General features: G+C 45.4%; 1 protein-coding gene and 1 long non-coding RNA gene across 5 annotated transcripts in view; one reads left to right on the top strand and one right to left on the bottom strand.

Annotated features, from left to right (window-relative positions):
* The window catches only part of LOC133262769 (uncharacterized), a 294,205-nt gene that overhangs the window by 162,193 nt on the left and 104,917 nt on the right, over positions 1-27,095 (bottom strand). The window lies entirely within an intron of this gene.
* The window catches only part of MAP3K3 (mitogen-activated protein kinase kinase kinase 3), a 37,736-nt gene that overhangs the window by 1,699 nt on the left and 8,942 nt on the right, over positions 1-27,095 (top strand). For 2 of the 4 annotated variants that reach the window (XR_009741400.1, XM_061442217.1), the window contains exons 2-14: positions 4,339-4,460; positions 4,773-4,862; positions 8,027-8,067; positions 11,595-11,694; positions 12,903-13,016; positions 15,732-15,852; positions 19,031-19,164; positions 19,790-19,863; positions 21,397-21,464; positions 21,678-21,770; positions 22,574-22,765; positions 24,471-24,619; positions 26,381-26,512. Coding sequence is in view for 3 of the 4 variants with exons in the window: in XM_061442217.1 (XP_061298201.1) it covers positions 4,339-4,460; positions 4,773-4,862; positions 8,027-8,067; positions 11,595-11,694; positions 12,903-13,016; positions 15,732-15,852; positions 19,031-19,164; positions 19,790-19,863; positions 21,397-21,464; positions 21,678-21,770; positions 22,574-22,765; positions 24,471-24,619; positions 26,381-26,512 (1,430 nt within the window). In the remaining variant the exon portion in view is untranslated. The remainder of the gene's footprint in view (positions 1-4,338; positions 4,461-4,772; positions 4,863-8,026; positions 8,068-11,594; positions 11,695-12,902; positions 13,017-15,731; positions 15,853-19,030; positions 19,165-19,789; positions 19,864-21,396; positions 21,465-21,677; positions 21,771-22,573; positions 22,766-24,470; positions 24,620-26,380; positions 26,513-27,095) is intronic. The other 2 variants (XM_061442218.1, XM_061442219.1) reach the window with 2 other exon arrangements.

Here is a 27,095-nt window from a genome sequence, read left to right as displayed (position 1 = left end):
GGGAAGCAAGGCTCAGCCTCCAGGTTAGGAGCAGCTTAAATCCCAGCCTTTCTGTTTAGTTTAGGGGTGAGGAGAGGAGCCCCAAATACAGAAGATGTAGAAGCTCTGCTTTTTCTTTGAAGCCCACAAACCAGCTCACTTGTGATTTCCGAATGATGGAGCAGAACAGTGCTTCGTGACCACTGAGACTGGCCGCTCCCAAGTGAAACCTTTTCCAAGGCTTTTATTTCAGAGCTTTAAGGTAGACTCGGTTTGTGTGCCTCTCTTGAGGAATTTCCTCATTGGCCCTAGCTCTGCTGATTGCCTGCACCATCAGCTTCACTGTCAGGGTAGGAGAGAACGCACACACTTGTTCATGTCTTTCATTTAAACCAGTGTGGCATCATGCCCTTTCCAACCCAGATCATTGTGGTTCTATGTCTTCTATGATCCTGCTGTCTAAAAGCATCCTGCATTAGAGGAGTGCCCAGACTTCCTGCTTTCACCCACGTGAAGATGCTTTTACTCCGTGATTTCGGAGCTGTTTCCATCTCTGCCACAGCAGATATGCCAACTTGCTCAGACCTGGTGTAAACCAGGTATTAGCTCTATGCAGAGGAGCAGCTTTCTCTGTGAGGAGCAGCTCCCTTTTATCGATGTTATAAAGATCTTGGAGTGTAGCTTTTCAAACATGAAAAGCATTTCCTGGACAACATCTCTCCCGCACAAAGCAGAGCTGTGTTTCCCAGACCTGCTGGAGACCAAGGGAAACAGGGGTTCTCAGTGCACTGCAGGAGTTGCTGGGGTTTCAGCTGGGAGGGCTTTTGCATTGTGTGATTAATGGGATGCTGCTGCACGTGCTGCTTTAAAGGCATCCTATGGAAATCCTCTGTTCTGATGGAAATACAGTGCTTGTGCTTCTCAGCATTCAGTCCATCCCAGCACTGTCCTAACTGGAAGTGTTTTCTTTCCCTGCACTAGCTCAGATCAATATTTGACCTTTCTTTTATGTTTTTAAAAGCTAAATGCTTCATAATTTCCTATCTCACCACCATAGGATTGAATTGCAGAAGGTGTGTTTTGGTGCCAGAGAGCCAGTTAGCTCAGTGTAAGACTGTTATAACAGATATAATCACGTAAGACTCAAATTCACCTGAAACTGTTCCACCAGCCTCTGACAGTGCCGTAAGTGCCTCTTTGCATGGACACATGTCAGGTTTCAGCATCAGCACTTGTCTGCAGAGGAATCTGAGCTCACAGGGGGTGAGATGCAGAACTGGCAGTGCCCTGACTAGGGTTTAGATGCTCCCCAGGTGCTGCCCTAAAGAGTTTCATGTCTTAGTGTATTAGAAATAATAATAAATATGCTAAGAGGAAGCCGCAGAGGGCTGGAGCAGCTCTGCTCTGGAGCCAGGCTGAGAGAGCTGGGCTGGATCAGCCTGGGGAAGAGAAGGCTCCTGAAGGGGAGACCTCAGAGCAGCTCCAGTGCCTAAAGGGGCTGCAGGAAAGCTGGAGAGGGGCTTGGGACAAGGGCCTGTAGGGACAGGCCAAGGGGAATGGCTTGAACCTGCCAGAAGGGAGATGATGCAGCCCAGGACATGGTTGGCTTTCTGGGCTGCGAGCACCCAGGCTTTGGGATCCAGAGCCTGTAGCCAACCATTGCGTTGCAAACACTGATCTTTATTCCTGTGTGATGTTCCAGTACTGTTTAGATGTGAATTCTTACCCATATTCTGTGATTAACTTGATTTCTTGTCAGGAGTGCTTAGTTATACACTGCTTTCAGAGCTGTTTTGCTTCTTGCCCAAAGGAACTCTGCCAAGACAAGCTCTTCTTCATCCTCCTGGTATCTGGCCAAACCCAAACTGCACTGTAGTGGAAAACTTGTATCCCAGCTCTTCACAGCATGTTTTGGGTGGTAGGCACTCCAGGGATATGCCAGGCCATGGTTTCTTGTCTCTGTCTGCTGGGTGACTCCAAAGCTATGCTTAATACCAAACCAGATTAAAGAGTAAGTCAGGCGGAACCACTCCAGCAAGGTAAAATGTTAAGCATTCCAATAGAAAGTTGGAAACAAAGAAGAAAGTTGTGCTGTTGGTTACCTGGAAGTTTCACTTCATTCACAACCCTTTTTTTCCCATTTTCCTCCCACAAGGGGTTACTTAGTGCTGAAATAGGTCCCAGCAATTATTTCCTTTGGCTGACATGCTTTTCAAACAGCAACCTCTTGCTTTGGTTGTGTTACTTAGACCCCTTGCTTCTTCTCCATGCTGTTGGAATTCCAAGGAGCTCTCTCCCTTCCCCACTGCCACAATGTACTTACTGTCTCCTTTGGCTTGTCTTGGACAGCAGAGCTTTGGTGGGTTTTGATTTTGCTTCTTAATCTTTTGAAGTAACTTTATTTTCTCTGCTCAGTTTCCTCTTTGTAGAGTTTTACTCTAATTAACACCTGCAAAGGCATTGGAGACTCTTTCCATTCCCCTCTGTCATCTGGGCTGGGCATGATGTTTCTGGTAGCATGTGGTGAAGTCCATAGTGGAAGCAGCTCTGCTCTAGTATTTGGTACTCTCAGGATGCTAAAGTAGAACCTCTGGGCAGAAGCTATCAGGTGTGAGTTTCAGTTCTGACTGAAGGTTTAGATGATGCCCCCTTACAAATAGGTGCATGTTCCCCCCTTTTTGCTCCTAAATTTTGGGAGCGTTCATTCCCAATTATTCTTCTGGGCATACTCGGAGCTGATCTAGTCACTGCTTCCAATTTCATGCCTAAATTATGCTTCAGTATCAGGAATAATTTAACTGGATGTAAGGAAAGAATGCTTTATCCCTGAAACCTGTTGAGGCTTGGTATGTGAGGCACAAGCCCAGGAGTCCAGTGAGCACTGTGTCTAGCTCTGGGGCAGCAGCACAGGAGGGACATGGAGCCATTGGAATGAGTCCAGAGGAGGCCATGGAGATGCTGTGAGGGCTGGAGCAGCTCTGCTCTGGAGCCAGGCTGAGAGAGCTGGGCTGGGGCAGCCTGGACAAGAGAAGGCTCCTGAAGGGGAGACCTCAGAGCAGCTCCAGTGCCTGAAGGGGCTGCAGGAAACCTGGAGAGGGGCTTGGGACAAGGGCCTGTAGGGACAGGCCAAGGGGAATGGCTTTAACCTGCCCGAGGGGAGACTGAGATGAGCTCTTAGGCAGAAGCTCTTCCCTGTGAGGGTGCTGAGGCGCTGGCACAGGGTGCCCAGAGAAGCTGTGGCTGCCCCATCCCTGTCAGTGTTCAAGGCCAGGTTGGACACAGGGGCTTGGAGCAAGCTGCTCTAGGGGAAGGTGTCCCTGCCTGTGGCAGGGGGTTGGAAGTGAATGAGCTTTAAGGTCCCTTCAACCCAAACCAGTCTGGGATTCTATGTGTGTGCCAGCAGCAGGTCCTGAGCGATTGTAGCAGATGTGCTGTGTTACGCTGGTAGTTCACTGTATCACTCGTATTCTGATCCAAACCTCATGTGTCAACGTCTTCTACCTTTTGCAGTGTGGAGGAATTTAGGATTGTTGTGGTTGCAAAACCAAAAGATTCTTTTCAGTAGCTTTTAGACACCTGGTAGAACACTTTAAATTGGTTACATCAGGAATCTGAGCTTTGGAGAGTCATTTGCAGTTAATAGGATGCCTAAGAAAAATCTTAGTGTGTGGTTTTTGTTGTCCTGCCTTTGCAAGAAGCCTTGAACTGAACCCGCTGCCCTGCCAGCAGACAGTGTTCGTAATGCTCTGCAGTTTGGGTCTGTTCAGTAGGTCTTGAAGTCTTATGAAATGGTCTGAGCTCTGTTCCATTGGCTTGTTTTGGGGTCAGAGAGGAATGCACTGGGGAAACCAATGCAAGTGGGTTTGTGTTCAGGGATATTCGAAGGTGACTTTGTCCAGATTCTCATTTTCCTCTCTCCTGGCTGTGGTTTGTTCCATTAGGAAGCAAGAATTCTGAGTTAACAGGGTATAAAATTAGAAAGAACAGATTCTTCCCAGGTTTTCCTTGGCAGGAGCACATCAGTTTGCTCTTCTGAAATGCCCTCTGATGATCTAACACATCTGTCCAAGTTGTGCTGCTGGTTGTGAAGCTGTCAGAACAGAACTAGGGGTTGGGAAGATTTATTCTAACCCTTAACTATGACCATATCCTTTTGTGACATTGGACAGGTGACTTAAATGTCATCTGTCTGTTTACTACTTCATGATATGAGGTTAAGTTTGGGCTTTGAATGAAATTACATGAATTTGAGTGTATTTGTATCTGAAAAAGGATTGTCTTTCTATGAGCCAGCAGAAAACAAGTGCAGATGTGTTATAGTTGATATTTACTTACTAATAAAATTCATGTGCATCACAGATGAACAAGAGGCCTTGAAATCCATCATGAAGGACCTGGTAGCACTCCAGATGAGCCGACGGCACAGACTGACTGGATATGATACCATGAAGAACAAAGACACTGCTCACTCCAACAAACAGGTAAGAAGCCATTTGGTGAGTCCTCGGAATCATTACATGGAGGTGGAAGGGACATAGTAGTTTAAGAGTGGGTCTGTTGCCTGTGGTCTGTTGTGGATTTTGCCAGCCAGGGCATCACAAGTGGGTTAGCTCCCTGTTCTTGCTCTGGCCGTGTTGCCAACTTGGTAGCTCTTTACTTTATATTCTGCCTTTCACCCCCACCCATGTTTTTGATGGGGTTCGGTCTGTGGAAATTAGCTAAAAGGTTTTCCAAGTGGTTTTCTGGTTTCATGATCATATTTGCCATTTTGTTTTTAATGTCTTCTATTAAAGAAGAAACACAATGCCAGCAGTCCCCCCGTCCTGGGCAGCCCTGCAATCACCACCCAGTGTGCCTCTGCAGTGGAAGAAAAGAAAATCCCGGTAAGAAAACTGGTTTCCACTTCAATATTAGCAATTTTGAGGAGCATGTTTGGAAGTTGTGTGCAGTGACCTTTATGGAATTCATTTAAGCAGGTGTAGAAGGTCAGGAAAGCTTTTCTTTCCTCATTCTGCCATGATGTAGCAGTATGATGCACTTTTCATTATAGTGAAAGTGATACTTCAAGTCAAAGCAGGGAATTGAAAAGCTTCATGATGAAAAGGAATCAAGGATTTCCTATTCAGGATTTCCATTTCTGATGCAAAAGGAACTCACTGCAGGTTAAAGCTGCAGAAAGCAGTCAGTTGGATAATGAACTAATGCTGGTCTCATCTTCACATGACTCGGGCTGCATGTGAATACAGAATGAAGATCCTGATAAAAGGTCATTCAACTGAAGTTGAGCCAGGAAGAACAGTGGAAAGGATTGTCCAAAAGGACTGGCTCTAGTGGAACTGTACTAAACCTGGAGTGAAAAAGGAAACAGCTATTTGCAGGTGGATAAATAGAGGCAGTGTCTTTAATGGGGAAGATTCTCTGGAGTTACCCATCATATGTCACATGAGGACAGGAATGAAACTCATTTATCTGGGTATGGGGATGTGAAATCCATTTTTCCAAAAGAAATACTTTTTCCAAGGTAGTAAGTGCAGGATCAGTCTCTCTAAGTTCATTCAACATTGCTAGAGACTCTTTTTGTAGAGAAAACTATTGCATTGGCTTTCTGGTAGCAAGAAAGGACAGAATAGTATTGCTCTGTCAGTATATGCTGCGTGCCATCTGAGTGAAACACTTCAATGCAAAAGCAACAATTTCAGTCAAGACTTGTTTGTCCCTTACTGCCTGAGTTAAATCAAGTTCCTGGCAGTTAGACTGACATTACTTAACGGGAGAAGTTGCCTATATCAGTAAAGTAACTCTTTCCAGGTTTATTCGTATTACAGGCTTAAGGTTTTTGGAGCAGGCTTTAGAGTTCATGTCTGTCTCTTCCTTATGCTTTGTCTGCTCGTAATCTCCGTGTTCAGCTGGGAGCTGGGATTTCCTTGAATGTGCAGGACAAATCCATAGATGGAGGAGTACAAAATCCTTTCCAAATCACTTTGAAACATAAATTCAGTGATGTCTTCAATCAGAATCTGTGATCATTAGCTATGATGCAGCAGCACAGAACTGCAGTGCCAAAGTACTAAACTTGGGTTTGCTTTTTTACTCATCTCTTAGGTTAGTTTATGTGAGTTGCTTTAAAAAATGGCTTATACAGGTGGTAGGTTCATTGCTTTCAAAGGACACCAAAAGCACTTGATGCTTAACTCCTGCAAGTTCCTTCTGAAATGTAAGAGCCAAGATCACTTTGAACACCTTTTCTTAGACCCGAATGGCCAACATCTGATCCTTTTGGAAGAAGCACAGGGAGAGAGATGCCATATTCCACCCCCCCCCCGCCTTCCCTTTGTTACAAATTACAGTGCTGAAAGCATGCAGTGGAGTTGAAAAAGGTATTTCAGTTTCCTTAGGTACCTTGGGTTGAAGAAAGGTTTCCAAAGAGCCTTGATTTCCTGCAAATCTGAGTATAAAGGGTTCATTCCTCCATCCTTTATGTGCAAGAAACAGCTGTTCCACCAGTAGCTGGCTGGTGGGCATCTTTTAGAGTTCTTTATTCCTATGCTGTCTGTTGCATTTTTATCTTTACTATTCAGTTAAAAGCAGCTCTCTTTCTCTTCCCACGTTGGAGAAGTCTTTGCTAAACCTCTGTGTACCTCTCCTGCAGATGAGTGTAGCTTTAATGGGGAAGCTCATTTCTCGTGCTCAGTTCTGTAGCCAGGGTGCTGCTGCAGGAATACCGTGTACTCATGGTGATTGCATGGGTCCCTTTGAACTGCATTCTTGACCACTGGGCCTGCCAGATACTTCCTCCAGCTAAAGAGCATTTCCTGGCCCCATTTTTTTGAAGTTCCTCGATGTATGATTGCCTATTGTCTGAGGCTTTCACAGATGGCTTAATCTATTCCAATCACATAAATTGTGCAGCAGGAATGATGGAGTCATATCAGAGCAGCTTTTTTGCCCTTTTATTTTTATCTTTGTGACCTAAATTGGGATTTGAACTTTGATCTCCAGAGTTGACAGTTCAGAGCGTTGGCTCTTCCGTGCCACGGAGCATCTTTGGAGTGAAGTGCACAGGTTGCATGGTCAGTGCTTATAGCCAGCTGCCAGATATGGATGATGACCCCTTTGCACTTTAATAGTTAACTTCTTTGTAACTTCAGAGTTTGGAGTTTTGGGGGCTGCGTTTCTGCAAAAGCAGAGATTTAATCTATGTTTTAAGAATAAAGAATGCAACACGTTCCCTGGATCTCTCTCTTTTTTCCCATAGAAGAAAACATGGTTGCTTTGAGAATGCACAAAGAAAATTGGCTTCAGTTTGGGTGAATACACAGTTGGAAGCTAGCTCTGATTTTTGCCATGCAGTATAAAAGATAGATTAGGTTTCCCTATAGTTCCTGTGTTTAATTCAAATTACAGCTTAGTTTTAGCATAGAATCATGGAATGGTTTGGGTTGGAAGGGAACTTAAAGCTCATCCAGTTCCAACCCCTGCCACGGGCAGGGACACCTTCCACTAGAGCAGCTTGCTCCAAGCCCCTGTGTCCAACCTGGCCTTGAGCACTGCCAGGGATGGGGCATTTGCCACAGCTTCTCTGGGCACCCTGTGCCAGCGCCTCAGCATCCTCACAGGGAAGAGCTTCTTCCTTATATCCAACCTGATTTTTACCCTGTTTAAGTCTAAACTCATTCACCCTTGTCCTGTCACTGCAGTCCCTGGTGCCAGCCCTTTTAGGCAATGGGAGCTGCTCTAAGGGCTTCCCCTAAGGAGCCTTCTCCACGCTGATTTTACTCCTTTTTTTCTCTTTCTCTTTTACTCCTTTCTTTCTCTTTCTCCTTTGGTAATTTCTCTGTTCCTCATGTCGTCAGCCACTTGTCCACAGTCTGCTTCCATGGAGAGAGTTATCAGACTTGTTGTGTCTTGGTTAGCCTTTTGAGGAGGTGATGCCAACAGCGATCACAAATTGACCTGCTTTGTGTCCTGGCATTAAGATCATATTCTGATCCATTTGGGTGCTATTATGTGCGCATTGTGAACTAACCTTTTGTTCTTTCTCCTGCAGAACGATGTAAGGATCAAGTTTGAACACAATGGGGAAAGACGGTAAGTCTGTCTTCACTACTCTGATCCTTTGCCTTGTGGAATAATTTAGTCATCAATAATTTAGGTTCAGTCTGGTTTTGGCTTCATTTTCCTTGTTCCTACATGGAAAACACACACTAAAGGCAATAGCAAACAGGCCATACACAATTTGGTGTGTCACACAATGCTTTGATTTATTTCCACAAGAGCTATTTGTGAATTGCAGTAACATTAAAAAGCTGATAGCCTTATTTCAGATATGTTCTCTTTCGGTTTCATTTAATTAAAACCAAATGAAATTGATCAAATTAGTGGCATTCTTTTCTAGTTTCTCACTTCCTGATGACCTCTCACTATCACTGTCCTGCTGTGGCTGAGCAACACATACACCAAGGGAAGATTATTTCTTCTTATGTGCTGCTCTTCACAGACATCCTATGGGAATCGTTTGGTTTCTCCCATCCCAGATACTACTTTCAACATTGAAGTAGGTCGCACTGCACAATAAATGCCAATTTAATGCTGACAGTACAACAGTGCAAGTTGTATGTAATGATTCTTATAGCCCATTGCTATCAAAGCTCACTGAGCTGCTTAAGCTCCTCCTCAGGTATCCTTCTTTGTCAAATATAGGTAGTTGGCAAAGCAGGCAGTGAGAATAAGTTGTAAAGTTTTCCTCTATCATTGAACTGCTTCAGTCACCAAAGTCTCAAGTGGTGAATTCTGTCTCCAGAAAAAAACCTTGGTTTTTGGGGCTCAAGGAGAAGTTTTCAAAGCAATCATAGCTGGAAGGTGCAGCCACCTTTGTCAGCCAGATCTTGTCAGCACTCTCCTGTATCAAAGGCATTGTGTGCCCTGCAGAGAAGGACTTGGGGGTGTTGGTTGATGAGAAATTGAACATGAGCCAGCTTCAGTGTGTGCTTGAGCCCAGAAACCAACCATGTCCTGGGCTGCATCAAAAGGAGCGTGACCAGCAGGTCGAGGGAGGGGATTCTGCCCCTCTGCTCTGCTCTGGTGAGACTCCACTTGCAGCACTGTGTGCAGTTCTGGTGTCCTCAGCATAAGAAGGACATGGAGCTGTTGGAGCAAGGCCAGAGGAGTCCACGAGGATGATCAGGGGCTTGGAGCACCTCCCATATGAAGATAGGCTGAGAACATTGGGGCTGTTCAGCCTGAAGAAATGAAGCTGCATGGAGACCTCAGAGCAGCTTCCAGTGTCTGAAGGGGGCTACAAGGATGCTGGAGAGGGACTCTTCATCAGGGACTGGAGTGGTAGGACAAGGGGTGATAGTCAGACTGAAACAGGGGAAGTTCAGGTTGTATATAAGGAAGAAGGGTGGTGAGGCACTGGAATGGGTTGCCCCAGGAAGTTGTGAATGCTCCATCCCTGGCAGCTTTCAAAGCCAGGTTGGATGGTTGGAACTGGATGATCTTAAGGTCCTTTCCAACCCAAACCATTCTATGGTTCCATGACTACAGCAGAGCACTGTGTTATGTGTCACAAGTTCTTGTGCTACCACGTTAGGGCAAGGGAACTCGGAAGCAAAATCTTGTCACCGCAGTGCTGTCATCTTGCCTTTCTTCTGCCTGAGTGCTTTTCAGGTGGCACAGAGGGAAAAGAAAGGGTGGGCTTTTTTCTGAAGTAACATTAAAATGAAAAGGTTGATTGTGTTCTAGTCTAATTATGCAGTGACCCTCGCCTGAATTCCCCATTCCCAAAGTGGTATGCAGTTACAGACAGCGAGCTTGCACTGAGAATGTAAGTGTGTGTGCTTGGTTTCAGAGGAGCTGCCAGATCTAACCACAAATATTTAAGGTGGTCAGGCAGGAATGGGCTCCTTAAACCCTGCAGTCCATGATTTTGCGTTAGAAGAGTGCACAGAGGGTTTTTAAACTAATAGAGTTTGTGGCACCTGAGAACAGCACTGCTTTTGAATGCATTGAGTGTAGAATGGAAGCCTTTATAAGGGCCTTCAGTTCAACTGAGAGCTAAATTACGTTTGTATGGGGCCAGAGCAGTGTAATTTCATGGATGGGTTTCGTGGTAATATGTTGGAAATGTTATTGTGGGCTGCTTTTTAACAAGGACAATTCTTTCTAAAGAGCTAAATGTTGCAGGTCTGAGAGCACAATGAGCCCTTCCTGGGAAGGGGCTGGGGAAGCCAGTGAACACTGGAGCTATTTAAAACAAAAGCTGCACATCGGGAAAGGTTACCCAGTGCTGGCAAAGCAGGCTGATGGACATCTTGGCAACTGAGCCTTCTATCCAAAGCATGAACTCGTGTGAGCTTCCCCAAAGGTGATTTGGGGTTTCACTGAGCTCCGAGAGTTGCCCTTGGGAGTGAGATGGGTCTTGAGTTTCTGTGGTCCATTCAGGTCTTCCTGTATATGCCTGATGGTAAAATAGTTGAGCAGTGCTAATAATAAAGCTTTTTGTGGCAGGACTTCAGCTATGCCAAAGCAGAGTTCTTTCAGGTTCAAGGAGAACCCAGAGAAGCTGTGGCTGCCCCATCCCTGGCAGTGTTCAAGGCCAGGTTGGACACAGGGGCTTGGAGCAAGCTGCTCCAGTGGAAGGTGTCCCTGCCTGTGGCAGGGGTTGGAGCTGGATGAGCTTTAAGCTCCCTTCAGCCCCAACCATTCCATGGTATGATGTGAGTTGCAGCTGAGAGGTAAGCAGCTATCAATGTTTTCTAATAGCTTGCAGAAGGATAGGGGCTGTCAGCTATGTCCTGGAGCTGTTTGTTCAAGCTGCCCATAGTGGAGACGCAGTGTGGCCTCGTGGCCCATGGAAGCAGATGGTGAGAAGTCTGGTTGCAGGAGCCCGAAGGCAAGAACAAGCAACCATCTGGCCTTGTGCAGCAGAGAGGTGAAAACTGGGTTTCTGAGCAGTAGATGTCCTTGGTTTGTTACAAGAGTGGGTTGTCAAGTGTAGTTCACGTTTGGATCCTCCAGTCTTGACCCAGGATATTTGACACCTGGCGAAACAGTAATAAAACCAGACCACCTTGGGAAAGGGGGGGTTCAGATTCCTTTGCATCCTCCTGCTGATGCTTCCCTCGGGAGTTCAGGACTAACTGTTGAAACCTTCCAACTGGGACCCATCTTGGAGCGTTTTAGGGAGCACCTTTTGAGTTTGGGTGCTGCACTGCTTAAAGCAAACACTTGGTTTGTTCTTTTGGGCCTTCTGCAACTTGGAATTCAGCTCTCATTGAATGTATTTGTGTTTGTGCCTGAGGCAGTACTCTTTAAGCCAAAGTTCATAGGAGATCCGTATCATGTTATGTAAAAGACATTTGTTCGTAGATCCTTTTCTATCCAGGGATAAAGGCATTCACTCTATTTGATACCTTCCCTTGAATATTGCATTTTGACAACCCCCTTGGAAATGGGCCAGAGCTCAAGAATTCCCTGTCAGAATGATGCTTAGTAACTCAAATTAGAAAGGGTCAGTACCCGCTTGAGGATGGAAGGAGATCACTTAAATGTGTCTTTCATGGCTCTGCCATCTTAATTTGATTGCAATGTCAGGAATATCTCTTTCATTCCAGAATTATCCCATTTGTCCGTCCCGTGCGCTACGAAGACGTGCAGCAGAAAGTGAAGACAGCCTTTGGGCAGCCACTGGACCTCCACTACATGAACAATGAGGTACAGAGTGTTGGTATCAGTGTTCAGAGCGTGTATCACCCTCTCTGGATGACACCTCCTTTTCCCATCCCAAATTCTTTAGCCTTAAATTTAACTTTCAGTTCTTCCCTCTAATACCAACCATAATGGAAGCAGTGCTCTGGAGGGAAACCTGCTGATACTGACAGCACATCACACTGATGTGTGTGTTATATGAGCATCATCATTTTGCTTCTTTCTACTGTATTTCTTGGGAGACTCTCTGTGGGAAGTAAAACCAAGGTATTTGAAGTATTTTGACTGCTGAAAGCAACTATTGCAGGCCAATATAGATACAGTCTGAGGACTGCAGGCAGTCCCAGAGTCATTTCTTCAGCTGCCCAATAGCAGAGGCAGTATTTTGTGGTGCTTGACTACTGGCCAGCCTTTTGTAACACACTTGCCTCCTGCTGGCTACAACTCTTGCTGCTTATTGCCCAGCTATCAGAGGAACAAGGGGTGTTAGAGAGCAGGGGACTTTCTCGGTATGAGATGAAGGGGGGGGGGGGGGCACTGTCACTGAGAAAAGAAAGTGCCATGGGGAATAGCATTTGTCTTTGAGGAGCTGGGTTGTCCATGTTAATCATCTAATGCGTTTTGTTGGCTTTCTCTCTGGACACCCAGGCTTTTCCTTGTTTCTTATTGTTGTGGTGGTGCTCTCCCACTGAGAAAGATGCAAAACCCCATTCACCAGTAGGAGCTGGACAAAAAGGAAAGGGGTTCTTCGGCGTTAACAACATTCACATTGCAAGATGTGAGTGTGCTGTAAAATACAATAGAGGGTGTCTGAGAATAATTCCATGGGGTGTGATAAGTTTTAAATCCTTCTTTAAAAGTCTTCTTCACACCAGTCAGTCTCTGAAACCCAGTTCTCATTTGATCTGTAGGTCTGGATTTGTAAGTATTGGGAGACAATGTTCTCTTGCTTGTTCTTTGCAGACAGTAAACTCAGGTAGCAGTTACTATTAATGTGGATGGTCAATTCCTCTAAGGAATGGGTCAGCCATTTCTTTGGCATGGAGTAAAAAACCTTGTTGAAAAGGACATGAAGACCTTTCATTGTAATGGAATAATTGAGCCATCAGAATGCTATCTTATACTCTGATTTTTTCCCAATGTTTATTTAAATACCTGTTGTACGTTTATTTTTCCTGTCTTTTCTAATTTTTTCCTTGTTCTTTATTTTGCAGCTCTCTATTCCTTTGAAAAACCAAGATGACCTGGATAAAGCAGTAGATCTCTTAGACCGAAGCTCTAATGTGAAAAGCCTTAGAATATTATTACTGTCTCCAGACAGAAACCATGTAGGTAACAACTTCTGTGGCTGCAGCAAAATGAAGGGGGTTTTCTTACCTTTAAGTCTCTGAAACTTGATGGTAGCAACCTGTAACTGCATTCAGAAAACACTTCATCAGTTTGCTCTGCAGATAACTTATTCTACTTTTGATTAATAGGACAGTGTTGGAAGTGTATGTAATTATCTTGCCTTTCAGAAGGCACAGGTTGTCCTTGCAGACAAGCTATTAGCACTTTGTTCCTGAGTGAGAAGCCTGAGGGCAGCTCCCAGTGCTTTTTCAGTTCTGTAGCCTTAAATCCAGCCTTACTCCCTAGAAACTAAGTTGCTTTTAGCTAATAATGGGGTATTCACACTGAAGATGAATTTGATTGTGTCTCAGTTCACTTTCTGATACCACAGGTGACTGTGGCAGTGAGTGTCAATGAAGTTTGTTCTTTTCAGCAGAAGAGATCATGACATGAGAAATAAGACTACAAGTCAAGCTCCCAAAGGTGCTTGTTTTAAACAGTGAACTGAACCACAAGCGGAAGAGGGCAAAAAGAGTCTGAACTTTCCTTTATTCCTGATCTGTTCCTGCAGAACTTTGTTCACTCAGCCAGTGCCTGGTTTTCAGTTAAGGTCATACAGCTTTTTGAACCAAAGACCTTGAGAGCTTGGATGTCTTAGCTGCAAATTGCCAAATTCTCTTGAAGAGACTTGAAAGCTCTGTTAATAGCAGCTTGTTCATGTTGAGTGTTCATCCCTGTTCAAGTTCTGCACCTGTAATCCTTGGAACTGTCAGGAGAACTGAAATATACTTCTCACTATTTGATAGTCCATGTTAACAGAAATACAAAGACCTTCAGGAGTGTTAACAGCCCTTTCCCAGATGACTGGATGCCAAAAGCTGGAAAGGTGTAGGAGGGATGATGATGTTCCTTGTCCTATGCCCTTTCCCTTAACATTTGTTTCTGGCTGTTCTGAAGACAATACTTGGCAAGAAGGCCTTTGGTCTGACCTAGCATAGTCAGACTTTGTCCTGTGTTGTCAGGAAACTGTCTGTAAAAGGTGGCCTCGACTTTTGCTATAGCACAGTGAAACAGCCCTCTTTTACAGCCCTCTTTTAATGTCAGTGTCTTCAGACTGCAAACCAGATGCTAAACGATAATATCTCAGCTTTCCATAAGCCACTCAGTAAATCTCATCCCTGCACCAGCCAGGAGCCAGCACTGTGGTGCTGTCCTTTTATTAGCTGTTTTTTCCTCTTTTGCTGAAAGCAGAAACAAACAGCAAAGTCTTCAGTAAGTGCCGCTGTTTCCCCCTTCTCCTCCAGCTTCCTCTGCAGCTCTTGACAGGAGAGTCCTACATGTGATAAAGCAAAAGCCCATAAGTCTGAAGGAGGTTTCTTGGCTGCATGATCTCATCCCACTGAGGGAGCGGGAAGCATTATTTTTCCTGCAGTACAGGATGCAGATTTTGTTTTGGTTGTGCTCTTTTTTGTGCTGGGGATGGAAAGGTAATGCCACGACTTTGGCACAAATAGTATCTAAACCAAATGAACTCTACAGCAGCAGCTGTGTGCCAGGTACTGAGAGCCTGTGTTGGTGAATAGCATTTATATTCATCTGCCTTGTACCTGTTTCTGTGGCTCACTTGGGCTTGCTTTTATCAAGCAACCCGCTTCTGTTGGTCCTTTCTTTCTTTTCTCTAATGGGAAGAGCTGGTTAACAGTACTACAGTCAGCCTGTCCACATGAGTGGTGGCCCCTCTGCACCCTTTATTCAACTCCCATGAATCTATTCATGGTAGAGTTTGTCATTTAAATCAGGCTCCCTCCTTACCCTGTGCCAGGAGAAGCTGGTGTCCTGGTCAGTCCTCTGTTAAGAGCTGCTGTTCCCTGTATCTCCCTGTATCACACAGAGGTGTTGCCTGCCTGAAGCTGCAGCCTCAATAGTTCCAAGTGAGCATCCTTTGGAGTCTGTAAATGCTTTGCGGTTACTTGTGGCACAAGGAAGGCAACACTTCTTGGGCAGCATCTTACTGCCATCAATTGCAAACCCATCCTGCAGTTCCTCTCCCTACCAAGCATGCTGGAGTTACCCCTTCTGTCTTCTGAAACAAATCAAGGAGAGCTCCTTTAACATGTCTCCTTTCATTCCTTTTTCTGCTTTGAAGGAGCTGAAGGCACCATGGAAAAAACCATCCTTAATGATGTTATGTCTAGGGAAGGCTGACTAAAACCAGCACAGGCAGCATTCATCTTGGCGTCTCCAAACTTGTTCTGCTCTTAAACTCTCTACAGTTTCTTTTCACTGAGAGCATCTGAATTGTCAGTTCACTTTAAAGGTTGTGGGGAGTCAGGTTGGTGTCTGACTGCTTCTGAAAGTGTGCAGGGTTCAGAACTTACCTCTGCTGGCCAAGGTGGCTGATAGAAACTGATGGTTCTTCCATGTTCTGTTCTCTGGGGTGTTAGGAACCCCTTCTTGGTTTCACAGGTGGAAGACAAACATGGAGGCTTGTCAGTCCTGCATTGGATTTGAGGCTCTAGTTGTTTTGCTCCTGTCTTACAGAACTGTAAAGCTTGCTCTATTGCTGCCTTTTTTATTTGTGTTCTGGGAAGTTAATAGGATTTCAGGTTCTGGAACTGTTTCTCAGCTACTTTCCTGCTGCTAAACAGAATGAGGGTTTTGAAACTGTGGCCAGACTGCTCCTGGGGCTCATTTCATTTTCTTTTACCCAACAGACCAGTTCTTCGCCCCATTCTGGACTGCCCAAACAAGTCAGGATTAAAACTTCCCAGTCTGTGGGGGATGTGAGCACACCCTATCAGCAGCCAGAACCCAGAAGTAGGCATCTGTCTGTCAGTGAGTATTTCTGCCACTTTTCTTTTGTGAAGCATGCCTTTTGGGTACAAGGATTTATGGAATAGCATTTAGGAAAGCCATGAGAAACTGAAAGGTTATTCCAGGACAAAGCAGTTCAGTTTCAAAAGCTCTTAATACGTTTACAGTAGAATGTTTCAAAGTTCCTTACTAAGTTGTTGAACAGCTGAGGAGCTGCTAAAGGGGGTGTCCTAAAGCCAGATTCATTGAGGTTAGACATTTGGTAAGCTTATGCAAGTCCATTAAGCTTCTTATTTAGGTTGGCAATGGCAGTTTGTGAAACCTAGATTTGATTTGGGGTTTGTTTTTATGTTGGGTTTTGGAATCTCTCCTCTCTCCTGTAATGAAGCATTTTAGCAGCAGCACAGGAATTGCCACTGCATGTCCAACGTACTGCATTCCCTATCCCTGCATTCTCATCATTACCAGATGAGTAGAGCACAAGGCTCATACCATAGGTGCACAAAAGGTAATGAGAAAAGTGAGAGTAAGCTGTACCTTTGTCTCATTTCCTTTGTGTTTCTGATGGCTTAGTGGTCAGTGGAAGGGTCCATGTAAGACTCCTCTGATTTTTATGCCTTCCATCTCTCTGGATTTGTCCAAGTTGTCCCAGTTTGTGTTACAACCTCCCGGGTAACTCTACAGTCCTATTCAAATCCATGGTTGAAGGCTGCTCAGAACAGCCTTGAAACAATGCAGTGCAGTCTTAATGACAAGTAATAAATCCAGTTCAGCTAGGATGGACGATCTCCATACTGGGGGGTCTAAACTGGAGGCAGATCCACACAAAAGTAATTGGGAGAGTAAGTTCACTAGGGAAGGACTGCAGAACTAGACCATTAGTTCCAGCAAACCTGCTTGTATCCTGCCTAGAGTCTGCTGTGCAGTTTGCTTTTATGAAGTAGCAAACAGACAAAGTACTGAAAGCTTGTGAAGTACGTGACTGAAACTGGGACAAAAAGAGTTTCCCCATCCTTTCTAGTTGGAAGTTAATCGTGGAAGGAGCAACATTCCTTGATCCTGTGAAGAAGGCAGAGTATCCACGCACTGGAAATGTGTCTGAACACCACGTTTCTTTTTGCACAGACAAATTCAGTGCCAGAAATATTCTATTAACAAAAAGAAAAAAAATCTCCTTTATTGGCATTCTGAAGTATCCAAATAATGATGCCAAAGCTAACAGACTGTACCGAGTGTCTGTCATGGGTAAACTGTATAGTAATAAGGGGCCCCTTCTGTATTCTAGTTGTACAGACTCTTTCCTCTTATCCCAGCTTATGGATGATTCCTGATTATTACCCTGTCATTCACCAATCAAGTAAGCATTGGTTTTCTTTGCTGAACACGTCAAAGTACCAGGCTCTTACGTTATTAAGAGCTCCAGTTCTGTCAGAGGTCTGATAGTAATTCCGCAGTAGCTCAGTCTTCCTTCTCTTTCCCTATCTTTGATTGGGAAGAGGATTGTGCTCCTGTTTTGTAGTCTTTCAGGCATGGAGACTTTTCCTATTTGCTACCACAACAGAAGTCAACAGCAGTTGTCTGCAAGCAGATGTATCTGTAGTGCCTGTCTTCTGAAGCGGATGGGCCTCAAGCCTGCAGTCGCCAAGGCAGAGGGTTGGAAGTAAAGATAACTTTTAGTTTAAAACATAAAAAAAAAGGCAAAAAGCTGCTCAGAATTCTGGCAGCACTTGTGTTTTTTCCACTCACTTCCTTTGATATACACTGATTTAGTGCCGACTTCCTTTTCCTGCCCAGTGATGGTGGCCTTTCCACAATAGCAGCTGGGTCGGTGCCAGCAGGACTCGGGCTCCCTTTGGCCAGCCGTGCCATTGGATCGGAAGGAGTGAAAGTGTGCTCCCGGCCCCAGTGCAGCCCCAAAGCACACTCTCTTGTTTATCTCCACACCAGTTGGCCGGTAACACCACGTGAGGCCTGCAGAGCCACTTGGTAGCTTTAAGCAGTAGGTTACTTTGGAGCTCACGCCCCCCATGCACTCTAAGCCAGCCTTGAGTTGTTGAGTCCCTTTTTCCTACCGCAGTCCTCCAAAAGATGGGTCTCTGCTTTGCAGTGAGCTTCTGCTGATGTTTGCCTTCGCTCTGTTTTACAATAACTGCTGTAGAAAATATTTTCCTTGGGAGAGGATTTGCTGATCTTTACCCATCTTTCATAGCACCTGAGTACACACAGATAATGAAAGACAGCGTGGTAAAGAGCATAGATCTTAAAACAGATCTTCATGGGTGACCTTGAGTAGATTGGCTGAAGCACAGCATGTCTTGGAGTTCCCAGGGTGACTTGGTGGGAGCTGCAGGTGGATGGCTCACTGCAAAGAGGGATTTTGTATTTTCCTCTTTCAAAAGTGTCATCAGCTTTGAGATCTGCAAGGGAAAAACATAAATCCAGGGGGTAATGTTTCTCTCAGTAAGTAGCACAACAGAAACTCTTTAGGTAGTACTGTGCACAGATGAGTACAATGGTTTTCTCCCCTTTGGGCCCCTAAACATCCTCTCTGCCCATGTAGCAACCTCATGTAAGTAACAGACACTGCAGAATTGACCAAAGTAGTTATATAGTTTTGGGTTTACACAGTAAAACAGACATCTGGGGGCTCTTTACAAAGGTAACAGTGCTCCCATGGCATCCTGCAATTGCTCAGTGTGCATATAATTTGTCCAAGTTGTCCCAGCTGGGGACAACAGTTATGACCAGCAGAAATAGTGCTGTCACTCAGGGTAAATGGTACCCGTTAAAGCAAACTTAAGGCAGAAGATAGGTCGTTCTGACAAGTGTTTTGTTAAGTGAAGATTAACGATGAGGTTCATGCCCAAAAGCCAGGGATTCCTGGAGTCCTCTTCCCCCCTTAGATACTGAAACTCAGAAGGTTGAGCAGGATTGAGTAGAAATAGGTGAGTGTTAGGGTCTTCAATAATGCCATGTAGTATCTAAAATGACAGTACAGGTGCTTATGGAACAATCTCCTTTCTTGCATGGCACCTCCTGGTTCCATTTCTATCCAGACTGTAGCGTTAAGGTTCACTACAGAGTTGCTGTGGTCATAGAGGTCTCGTGTTAGAGGTGAGGCGTTGGATTCTGTGTACATGCACGTGCAGTCTCCTTTCAAGCAGCATTCATACCCAAACTGTGCTTCTTTCTGGCCCAGGTTCCCAGAACACAGGCCGAAGTTCACCACCTCCTGGGTACGTTCCAGAGAGGCAGCAGCGCATTGCTCGGCAGGGTTCCTACACCAGCATAAACAGTGAAGGAGAATTCATCCCAGAAACCAGTGAGCAGTGTGTAAGTATGAGCATTAGGGGGGAAAAAACTAAGTCCACCAGTTAAGGAACTCTCTGGGCCTTCCCATTTCATAATATTCACTAGCTGTAGTTGCATTAGCACCTAGTAGTAACTGCTCTGTTCATTTAAACTGTGCTTCAGACTCGTTTGTAGATGTACAGGTTCAAAGCCTTTGTTGCAGTGCCAGGAGTTGCCTTGTGAATCAGGCATTGTCTGTTCACCTCTGAATGAGCAGTTTTGGTGGGTGTCACACATGTGCACTCAGGTTTGTTTGACCCTCCTGCATTTGAAACGGCTTTCTCTATTCAAAGAGTAGGAAGTAAGGCCAAAGGGCGATGTGCAGGTGGACGCAGCAATGCAGCAGCAGCAGAGATTCTGTTCCTGAATTCAGTTGGGATCAAAACACAGCCCAAGGCTGACTTAAACTTCGACACCTAAAGCAATGTCTCAAATTTAATATGTCCTTAATTTCTGTGGGAGGATAAATGTAGATTCTAAATAGCTTTAGACTCCCCTCTTTATCTGGACATCTCTAAGCAAGCAGTAGTGGGATCTGATCCTCCTGCACAGCCTCTTAGGCATTAGATTGAACTGATGTTACCATGTGATTTCTTCTGTGTTGCAGATGCTGGACCCTTTAAGCAGCGCTGAAAACTCAGTATCAGGAAGCTGCCAGTCCTTGGACAGGTCAGCAGACAGGTACAAATGTACAAGCTGTTAGGAACTTACGTGCTGAAATCAAAATGCCAGCTGTACTTCTGCAAAAGTCTGTTTTCCAGCTCATACATTTGCTTGGAGGGAAATAGGAACTTATTTCCTACCTATATCCCAATATATTTCTTGAAGAGAACAAATTGTATCATAAGACTGGTTTATTGTCTGGCAAAACCAGACACCAGCCAACTGGTGCTTCAGTAGCTCTGTGTTACAGAGTTCTGAAGCATGCCTGCATCTGGCTGCAGCATCTTTAAATCTCCTTTAGACAAGGCTCTACTTGCTCATTTAAAAGGAGAAAAGAAACAACTACTCTAAGGTTACAGAAATACACCGTTAGAGTAGATCTCTGTGTGCTGCAAGGTAGAATATTAATACCAAAGGTAAAGAAAGGGGCTTTTCCTTGGATGAAGAGTTTGTCGTAGTCTGATGCTCTAGATCTTTTTCTTCCCTTTCTTTGCCATTGGTGTTGAGGTGTTATGGGCAGTTGTAGATCCTATTAACTTGAATAGCAGCTGTGGCTTCCCAGCACCTGTAACATTGGGCTTCAGCATGTTTTTAAGGTTTCTCCAAGCTGATTCCTGTGTAGGCTTTTTTGTCCAGCACTGGAGGTTTGGGTTTGTAGCTCTTCACTTCCTCCGGTTTGTGGAGGCACAAGGAAGCGCTTACAGTTAACCTGTGAATATGAACACATTCATTTGGGGAGGGCATTGCTAATTTGTTACCTGTCCTTCTCTCCTCTTTTCCTGCCCTGAGTGGAGGAGTGCTGGGGAGAGAAAGCCTTCCTGGTTGGTTGTTACAGGAGTGGGCATCATCTGGGGAAGCTGCTGTTCTTTGTGTGGGAGGAAAGGAGTCTCACTTGGGAGTCTGAAAGCTGTATCAGGCTTACTCCGTTTCCACTAGTTAACAAAAATAGAAGTGAAATAACATGGCTTTGGCAGTGATGGAGTTTGTGTGATCTCTTAAGAGATGGTAACAACCTTCTGCCAAACAAGGGGGACCAGACTAGGATTGCTTGAGGAGTCCTGCTTACTGCAGAGAAATGGGAGGGTTATAAGCAGTGTCTGCCATCAGCTGCGAGTAGAGAGGAAAATGCACTGAGGTTTTCAGGAGAGGAGCTCACCCTCATGGTAAATCACTGGGGACAGTAGTCCCCATTCTCTACTGCCCTGTGAGCAATGTGAGGATGATACCCTGTTCTGCTCCTCCTCTTAGCCTTGCTTTTAACCTTCCACGTCATGTGTCTAAAGGAAGCACTTGCTCTTACACCACAGACTGGGGAGCAGCTGAATAAATGTCACAAACTGAACAGAAATAGCGGTCCGTGTTGGAAAGATGGTCTGGTTGTCTGGGGCTAAGCCTGGCTTAGCTCTGCAGGTGTAGTGTGCAGTCATTGCAAGGACATGGATTTGCAGCTCACTGTTACTGGTGTGCAGATATATTAGCTTGTATTTAAAGTCCACGTAAGTTTTACTCCAGTGGATTGTAAATCTTACTCTTGCTTTCTTTCTTCAATAGTCCTTCTTTTCGGAAGTCACGGATGTCCAGGGCACAAAGCTTTCCTGATAATAGACAGGAGTTCTCAGGTATGTCGGTGTCCAGTGTAAAGATCCAGACATGCTGGCTCCCCTCCATGCTTGCTGGGATTGTATAAATAGAAGACCTGGGGATATGTTGATTGCAAAGTTGTGAAGTTTATTTCCTCTTCCTAAAAGGATCCTGCTCTTACAGCAAAATTGTGTCATTAGAACATAGACTTTATGAAGGAGCCTCACTCCTCTCTTTACATCTCCTTCCAGACCGTGAGAATCAGATCTATGACAAAGCAGGGAAAGGTGGGACCTATCCCCGGCGCTACAACGTCTCCATGCAGCACAAAGACTACAGCGATGGTGAGTTGTTTCCATACTTGAGTTCCAGGCTTGAACAAGAACGTGAGGCAATGGCAACCTCTAGGGGCAAGTGGAACTCTGAGTTGAAGAGTCTGGAAGTGCCCTGGTCCTTGCAGTTAGTGCTAGAGTTAATGCTGCCGTGCATGTTGCCACATCCTCATAGCAAGCCATGATGCCTGTTTGTAATTCTGTGCTTAGTTTGTCCTTCTGGGGGTATCCTGGCTGACCAGTGAGGGTTGAGCAATGGATGTAGTTATTAACCTTGGTCATATGTAGTGGGTTCCTACCTCAGGGGTTCATTTTGCTTTGCTAATTCACAATACAAACTTGCTTCAGGGTCTTACAAATATACCAGTGACTTAAAGAATCACATCCCTGCTCATCAGATGGCTTTATGCAAATGAATTTCTCAACCAAGACTGCAAGTTTTTTCCCTGTATTTGATTTGCATAATGAAAGTTCATGCATGGTATCTAGAAAGTCATTCTGTCTGTGTAGCTGTTAACAGGCTTTGGAGCTTGGGTGGTAGCCTGTATAGATTCTTACTTTGGAAGGCAACTTTAGATCTGAGGGGAGTTTTCTCTCCCTTCTGCTTTGGGAATGATCCAAAGCTGTACTGAACTCAAGCAGCATCAGCCCTGAGCGGTTATATTTTTGCATCTTCTCTGCTTCGCAGTAGATTCTGCTCCATGGGAACAGAGCAGAATATGTTCTTTCTCTCCCTTCTCTTCAGTGCTCGACCTCCAGAGCACTTCTTTCCACTTGGAAGCGTGTTACCTAAAAATGGTCCTTTCTGTCCTCAGGTCGCAGGACATTTCCCCGGATACGGCGTCACCAAGGGAATCTCTTCACCTTGGTGCCTTCAAGTCGTTCCTTAAGCACCAATGGGGAAAACCTAGGCCTGGCATTGCAGTACCTGGACCCCCGGGGCCGCCTGCGGAGCGCCGACAGTGAAAATGCCCTTGGTGTGCAGGAGAGGAACATTCCCACCAAATGTAAGTAGGAGTCATCCTGGTGGTAACGGGGGAAAGGCCTCCTGGGGTTAGAGGCAAGAAGGAATTCTAGAGATGAACTCCAGACCCAATACATAACCATAGCTGATTTTAACAAGGCATTCAAAACCACACAGAATCATAGAATCCCAGAATGCTTTCAGCTGGAAGAGACCTTAAAGCTCACCCAGCTCCAACCCCTGCCACGGGCAGAGACCCCTTCCACTGGAGCAGCTTGCTCCAAGCCCCTATGTCCAACCTGGCCTTGAACACTGCCAGGGATGGGGCAGCCACAGCTTCTCTGGGCACCCTGTGCCAGCGCCTCAGCACCCTCACAGGGAAGAGCTTCTGCCTAAGAGCTCATCTCAGTCTCCCCTCGGGCAGGTTAAAGCCATTCCCCTTGGCCTGTCCCTACAGGCCCTTGTCCAAAGCCCCCCTCCAGGTTTCCTGCAGCCCCTTCAGGCACTGGAGCTGCTCTGAGGTCTCCCCTTCAGGAGCCTTCTCTTCTCCAGGCTGCCCCAGCCCAGCTCTCTCAGCCTGGCTCCAGAGCAGAGCTGCTCCAGCCCTCGCAGCATCTCCATGGCCTCCTCTGGCCTCGCTCCAGCAGCTCCACGTCCCTCTTGTGCTGCTGCCCCAGAGCTGGATCAGGGCTGCGGGGGGGTTTTCCCCAGAGTGCAGCAGAGGGGCAGGATCCCCTCCCTGAGCTGCTGCTCACGCTCTGGGGGTGCAGCCCAGTACACGGGGGCGGTTCTGGGCTCAAGCACTCACTGAAGCTGGGTCATGGGGAGCTTCTCATTGACCAGCACCACCAAGTCCTTCTCCTCAGGCTCCTCTCAATCCAGTCTCTATAATTCCATGGCTGTGTTTTGAGACCCATTTGTTAAGGCCTTTCTATCTTTCATGTGCTCCTTAGTAGAAAGGTTTACTTCTGTGTTGATGTCATCCCTGGGTCGTTTTGTCGGGAAAATTTACATTATTAATAAAAAATAAGACAATGAGTGATTTCTGATGAACTTCAGCTATCCTGTACACAAACTAAAGGATCAAAATGAAGGCATTAATGCAGCAGAGTAGGTAACACCATAAAACACTGATTGGCAGGAAATCTGACTACATTAGATATGGCAGAGCTCATCTTTCAGCTCTTCTGTATCTTCACACTGTCCAGATGGCTTGTTCCTATCTTCGTTTTTAGAGTTTCTTGTTAGACTCCTCATCATTGGCTGCATTGCACTGCACAAGGCTGGTGGTGTCTTGTCAAAGTACTGGTCTTTGCAGGGTATGCTTTGGTGTTAAGCACAGTCTGAAAACCTGTCCTGAGGTGTTAATCTCTGGGTCAGGAGACCACTGCTTGTGCATTGCAGTAGAACAATGAGAACTCAGCATTCCCTCTGATGTAATATCCTGCTTGGGCTATTAGAGACGGCTGTTTTAGCTGGTCCTCAGATATATATTTGTTAAAGTCTGATTGTTCAGCAGATAAAGAAGATATCTGCACTGTGCTTACGTTATGGCTCCTACCCTATCACTCTCTAGTAGGGAATTATGACTTCTAATTCTTCTGCTGCAGAGATAGCCTTGCAGTGAAACCCTTCCCACTGCAAAATACCTTTTCCAGTCTCAGCATGATGGAGATTGATCTTTGAAGAGCTCTCCATTATCTTGAAATGATCAAATGAAAAGAGAAATGATTGCTGTTCTCTTTCAGCTCCGAGTGCTCCAATAAACTGGCGACGAGGGAAACTGCTGGGCCAAGGTGCCTTTGGTCGTGTGTATCTGTGCTATGATGTGGATACGGGCAGAGAGCTTGCAGCTAAGCAGGTCCAGTTTGATCCAGAGAGTCCTGAAACAAGCAAGGTAATTCTCATCACAGCTTCTAAAACCCTGTAAGATCTTCTCAAGTGCCTGGATCTGTCTGTCCTCCAAAGCTGGCACCTTCCTTAGTTTATCCTGGGGTTTCAAGTCATGTGGAGAGGAATAGGAGTCATTATTCTGTAAGATTAACTTCAGCCTGGAACTAAAATCCATTTTCTGGCTTCGTTTTTGGCTCTCCTTTCTCAGCTTTTTGGTTTGTTGCCAGGTTACTTGAGGAATACTAGACTGCCCTGTGTTCCTGGTTAGGCATGGATGTGAATGAAACTAACCCCAGGAAAAAATAGGACTTTTATTTGGTTCTAAACAAAAAAAAAAGACTGCATGCACTTGGAAAATCCACTTTCTGAGCTTATATGGTAGGCCCTGTATCAAGTGTATTATTTACTTGCTTCCTCTTCTGAATTCTTCCTGTCCTCAAAACAAACTGAGCTGTGGTGTCAGTACATCAAGAACAGGAATATGACAACACATTGGAAACAGTGGAGATGGGAAGGGGCACCTTAAATTACAGGTTAGCACCCAGGTCCCTGCACAATGAGCGCAGCTGGAATGGCTGTTAAGTTCTTTGTTACTATTTTAACAATGTACCAATTTCCCAGTGTTGAACAAATTCACTTTGAGCTGGAATAACTGATCCATGAAGACTGAATTATCCTGATTTTAGATGAGATACCAGTGCCAAGTCCTAACTTAGTCAGTTCCTACAACTGTCTCTGTTGTAAACCAGACAGTAACTGAGCCAGAGAAGAACAGCCTGGAATGTTCACTGCAGCTCCAATCCTTAAACTATCAGTTTGCCCAATTAAGCAACTTCCTCAGATTCCACATATCTTTGCAGCAGCCCGGTCCTTGCTCTTGAGGAGAGGAGCTGCATCCTCTCCCAAAGGGAGAGAAGTGAACCTGGCACCTTCCAGTAGCAGGAGTGGAGAGAGGGAACTGGGATTAATTTTGGGGAAACCATCATTCTTTTTCCCATATATCCGCATGCTCTGATATCTTTAGTCATCCTGTTCATTCCCTGCATTCGGGAAGAACCTGATACTTTTCCTGGGCAACAAACATCTCTGCTTCAGTCTGGAATTGTTGGATAGCCTGTGTGCTATGATACCCTGTTTTCTGTGGCAATAATAAACCAAAGAATCTGGATCATATGCGATAGCTGCAGATTGTGTGAAGTAAGAGAGGAAGCTGTTTCTGAGTTGATTCAAGTAAAACCATCAGCTGGAATCAGAACAGGACTGTGTAGGAGCTCTTAGCACCTGTAGTCTTGCTGTCTCCCTTGCTTGGGTTGAGGTTCCTACAGAAGGGTTCCAGGCAGTGCTGTAACTGTGTATTCAGTGCTTTTGCATAATGGAAATTAACACTCGGTGTCCTCAGCTTGGGGGGGAGAAGGAAGGTTGTAGCTGTGGTGCTCATGAAGAATGCTTCCAAACAACTTGGCTAAAACCATTCAGCTACAGAATCAAGACAAGAAACAGCTTTTTCTGGTGCTAAATCCATTTCTGGATGGTGGACCCATGTTCTGTCAAAGCTTCTGCTCCAATGCTTACCTGCTTATTATACAGTAAGGATTAATGTGAAACATCAGTAATGCTTGCCTGTTCCAAGAAGTAGGTGAACCAATGCCATGGATTAGACTTCTTCAGTGTAGTGGTGGTCTCATATTGTCAGTGACTTGGACGCATTTATGAGGATGGAATATTTCTGGGGCCAGAACCTCATTTTCTCCTTCAACATCCATAGGAAGTGAGTGCCCTGGAGTGTGAAATTCAGCTGCTGAAGAACCTCCAGCACGAGCGCATTGTTCAGTATTACGGTTGCTTACGGGATCGAGCAGAGAAGACCTTAACCATCTTCATGGAGTACATGCCAGGGGTAAGAGCTGACACAAGCAGTGCAGTCACAGATCATACAGTCAGACAAGTGGGTTTATTAGTTGGTGTGATCACTCTGTGTAATCCACCTAATACCCTCTTAGTTGTGCCACTTTCTCATGCTGGGTTATAATCATAGAATCACAGAATGGTTTGGCTTGGAAGGGACACCTTCCACTAGAGCAGCTTGCTCCAAGCCCCATCCAACCTGGCCTAGAACACTGCCAGGGCTGGGGCAGCCACAGCTTCTCTGGGCACCCTGTGCCAGCGCCTCAGCAGCTCTCTTCATTAGTCACTAAAGGCAGTTCTTCAGTCTAAATTTGTTCCACCAAAGTACTTCAAAGGACTTGGGCCAACTTGTAAATGAGGCTCAATGAATGAGCAGCCTCATATAGTACAGCAAATGAGGCTAAAAGTGACCCTGCAGAAGGGAGGGGTTTGATCTGGACCAGTCTGCTAATCTATTTTATTGCTTGTCTTCACAAGCAGTTGTACCAGCACAGCTCAAGAGTGGTGGAACCAGAACCTCCTTAAGCTGTTTTTGCCATAAAGCATGTCCTTGCTTTTCTTAAAAGGAGCTTCTT

The sequence above is a fragment of the Pezoporus flaviventris genome, unplaced genomic scaffold (genome assembly GCF_033815535.1).
Source record: "Pezoporus flaviventris isolate CSIRO_AGI_PZ_B2104156 unplaced genomic scaffold, CSIRO_AGI_Pfla_v1 ptg000223l, whole genome shotgun sequence".
Lineage (NCBI taxonomy): Eukaryota > Metazoa > Chordata > Aves > Psittaciformes > Psittacidae > Pezoporus > Pezoporus flaviventris.
This window is presented reverse-complemented; position numbering and strand designations above follow the sequence as displayed.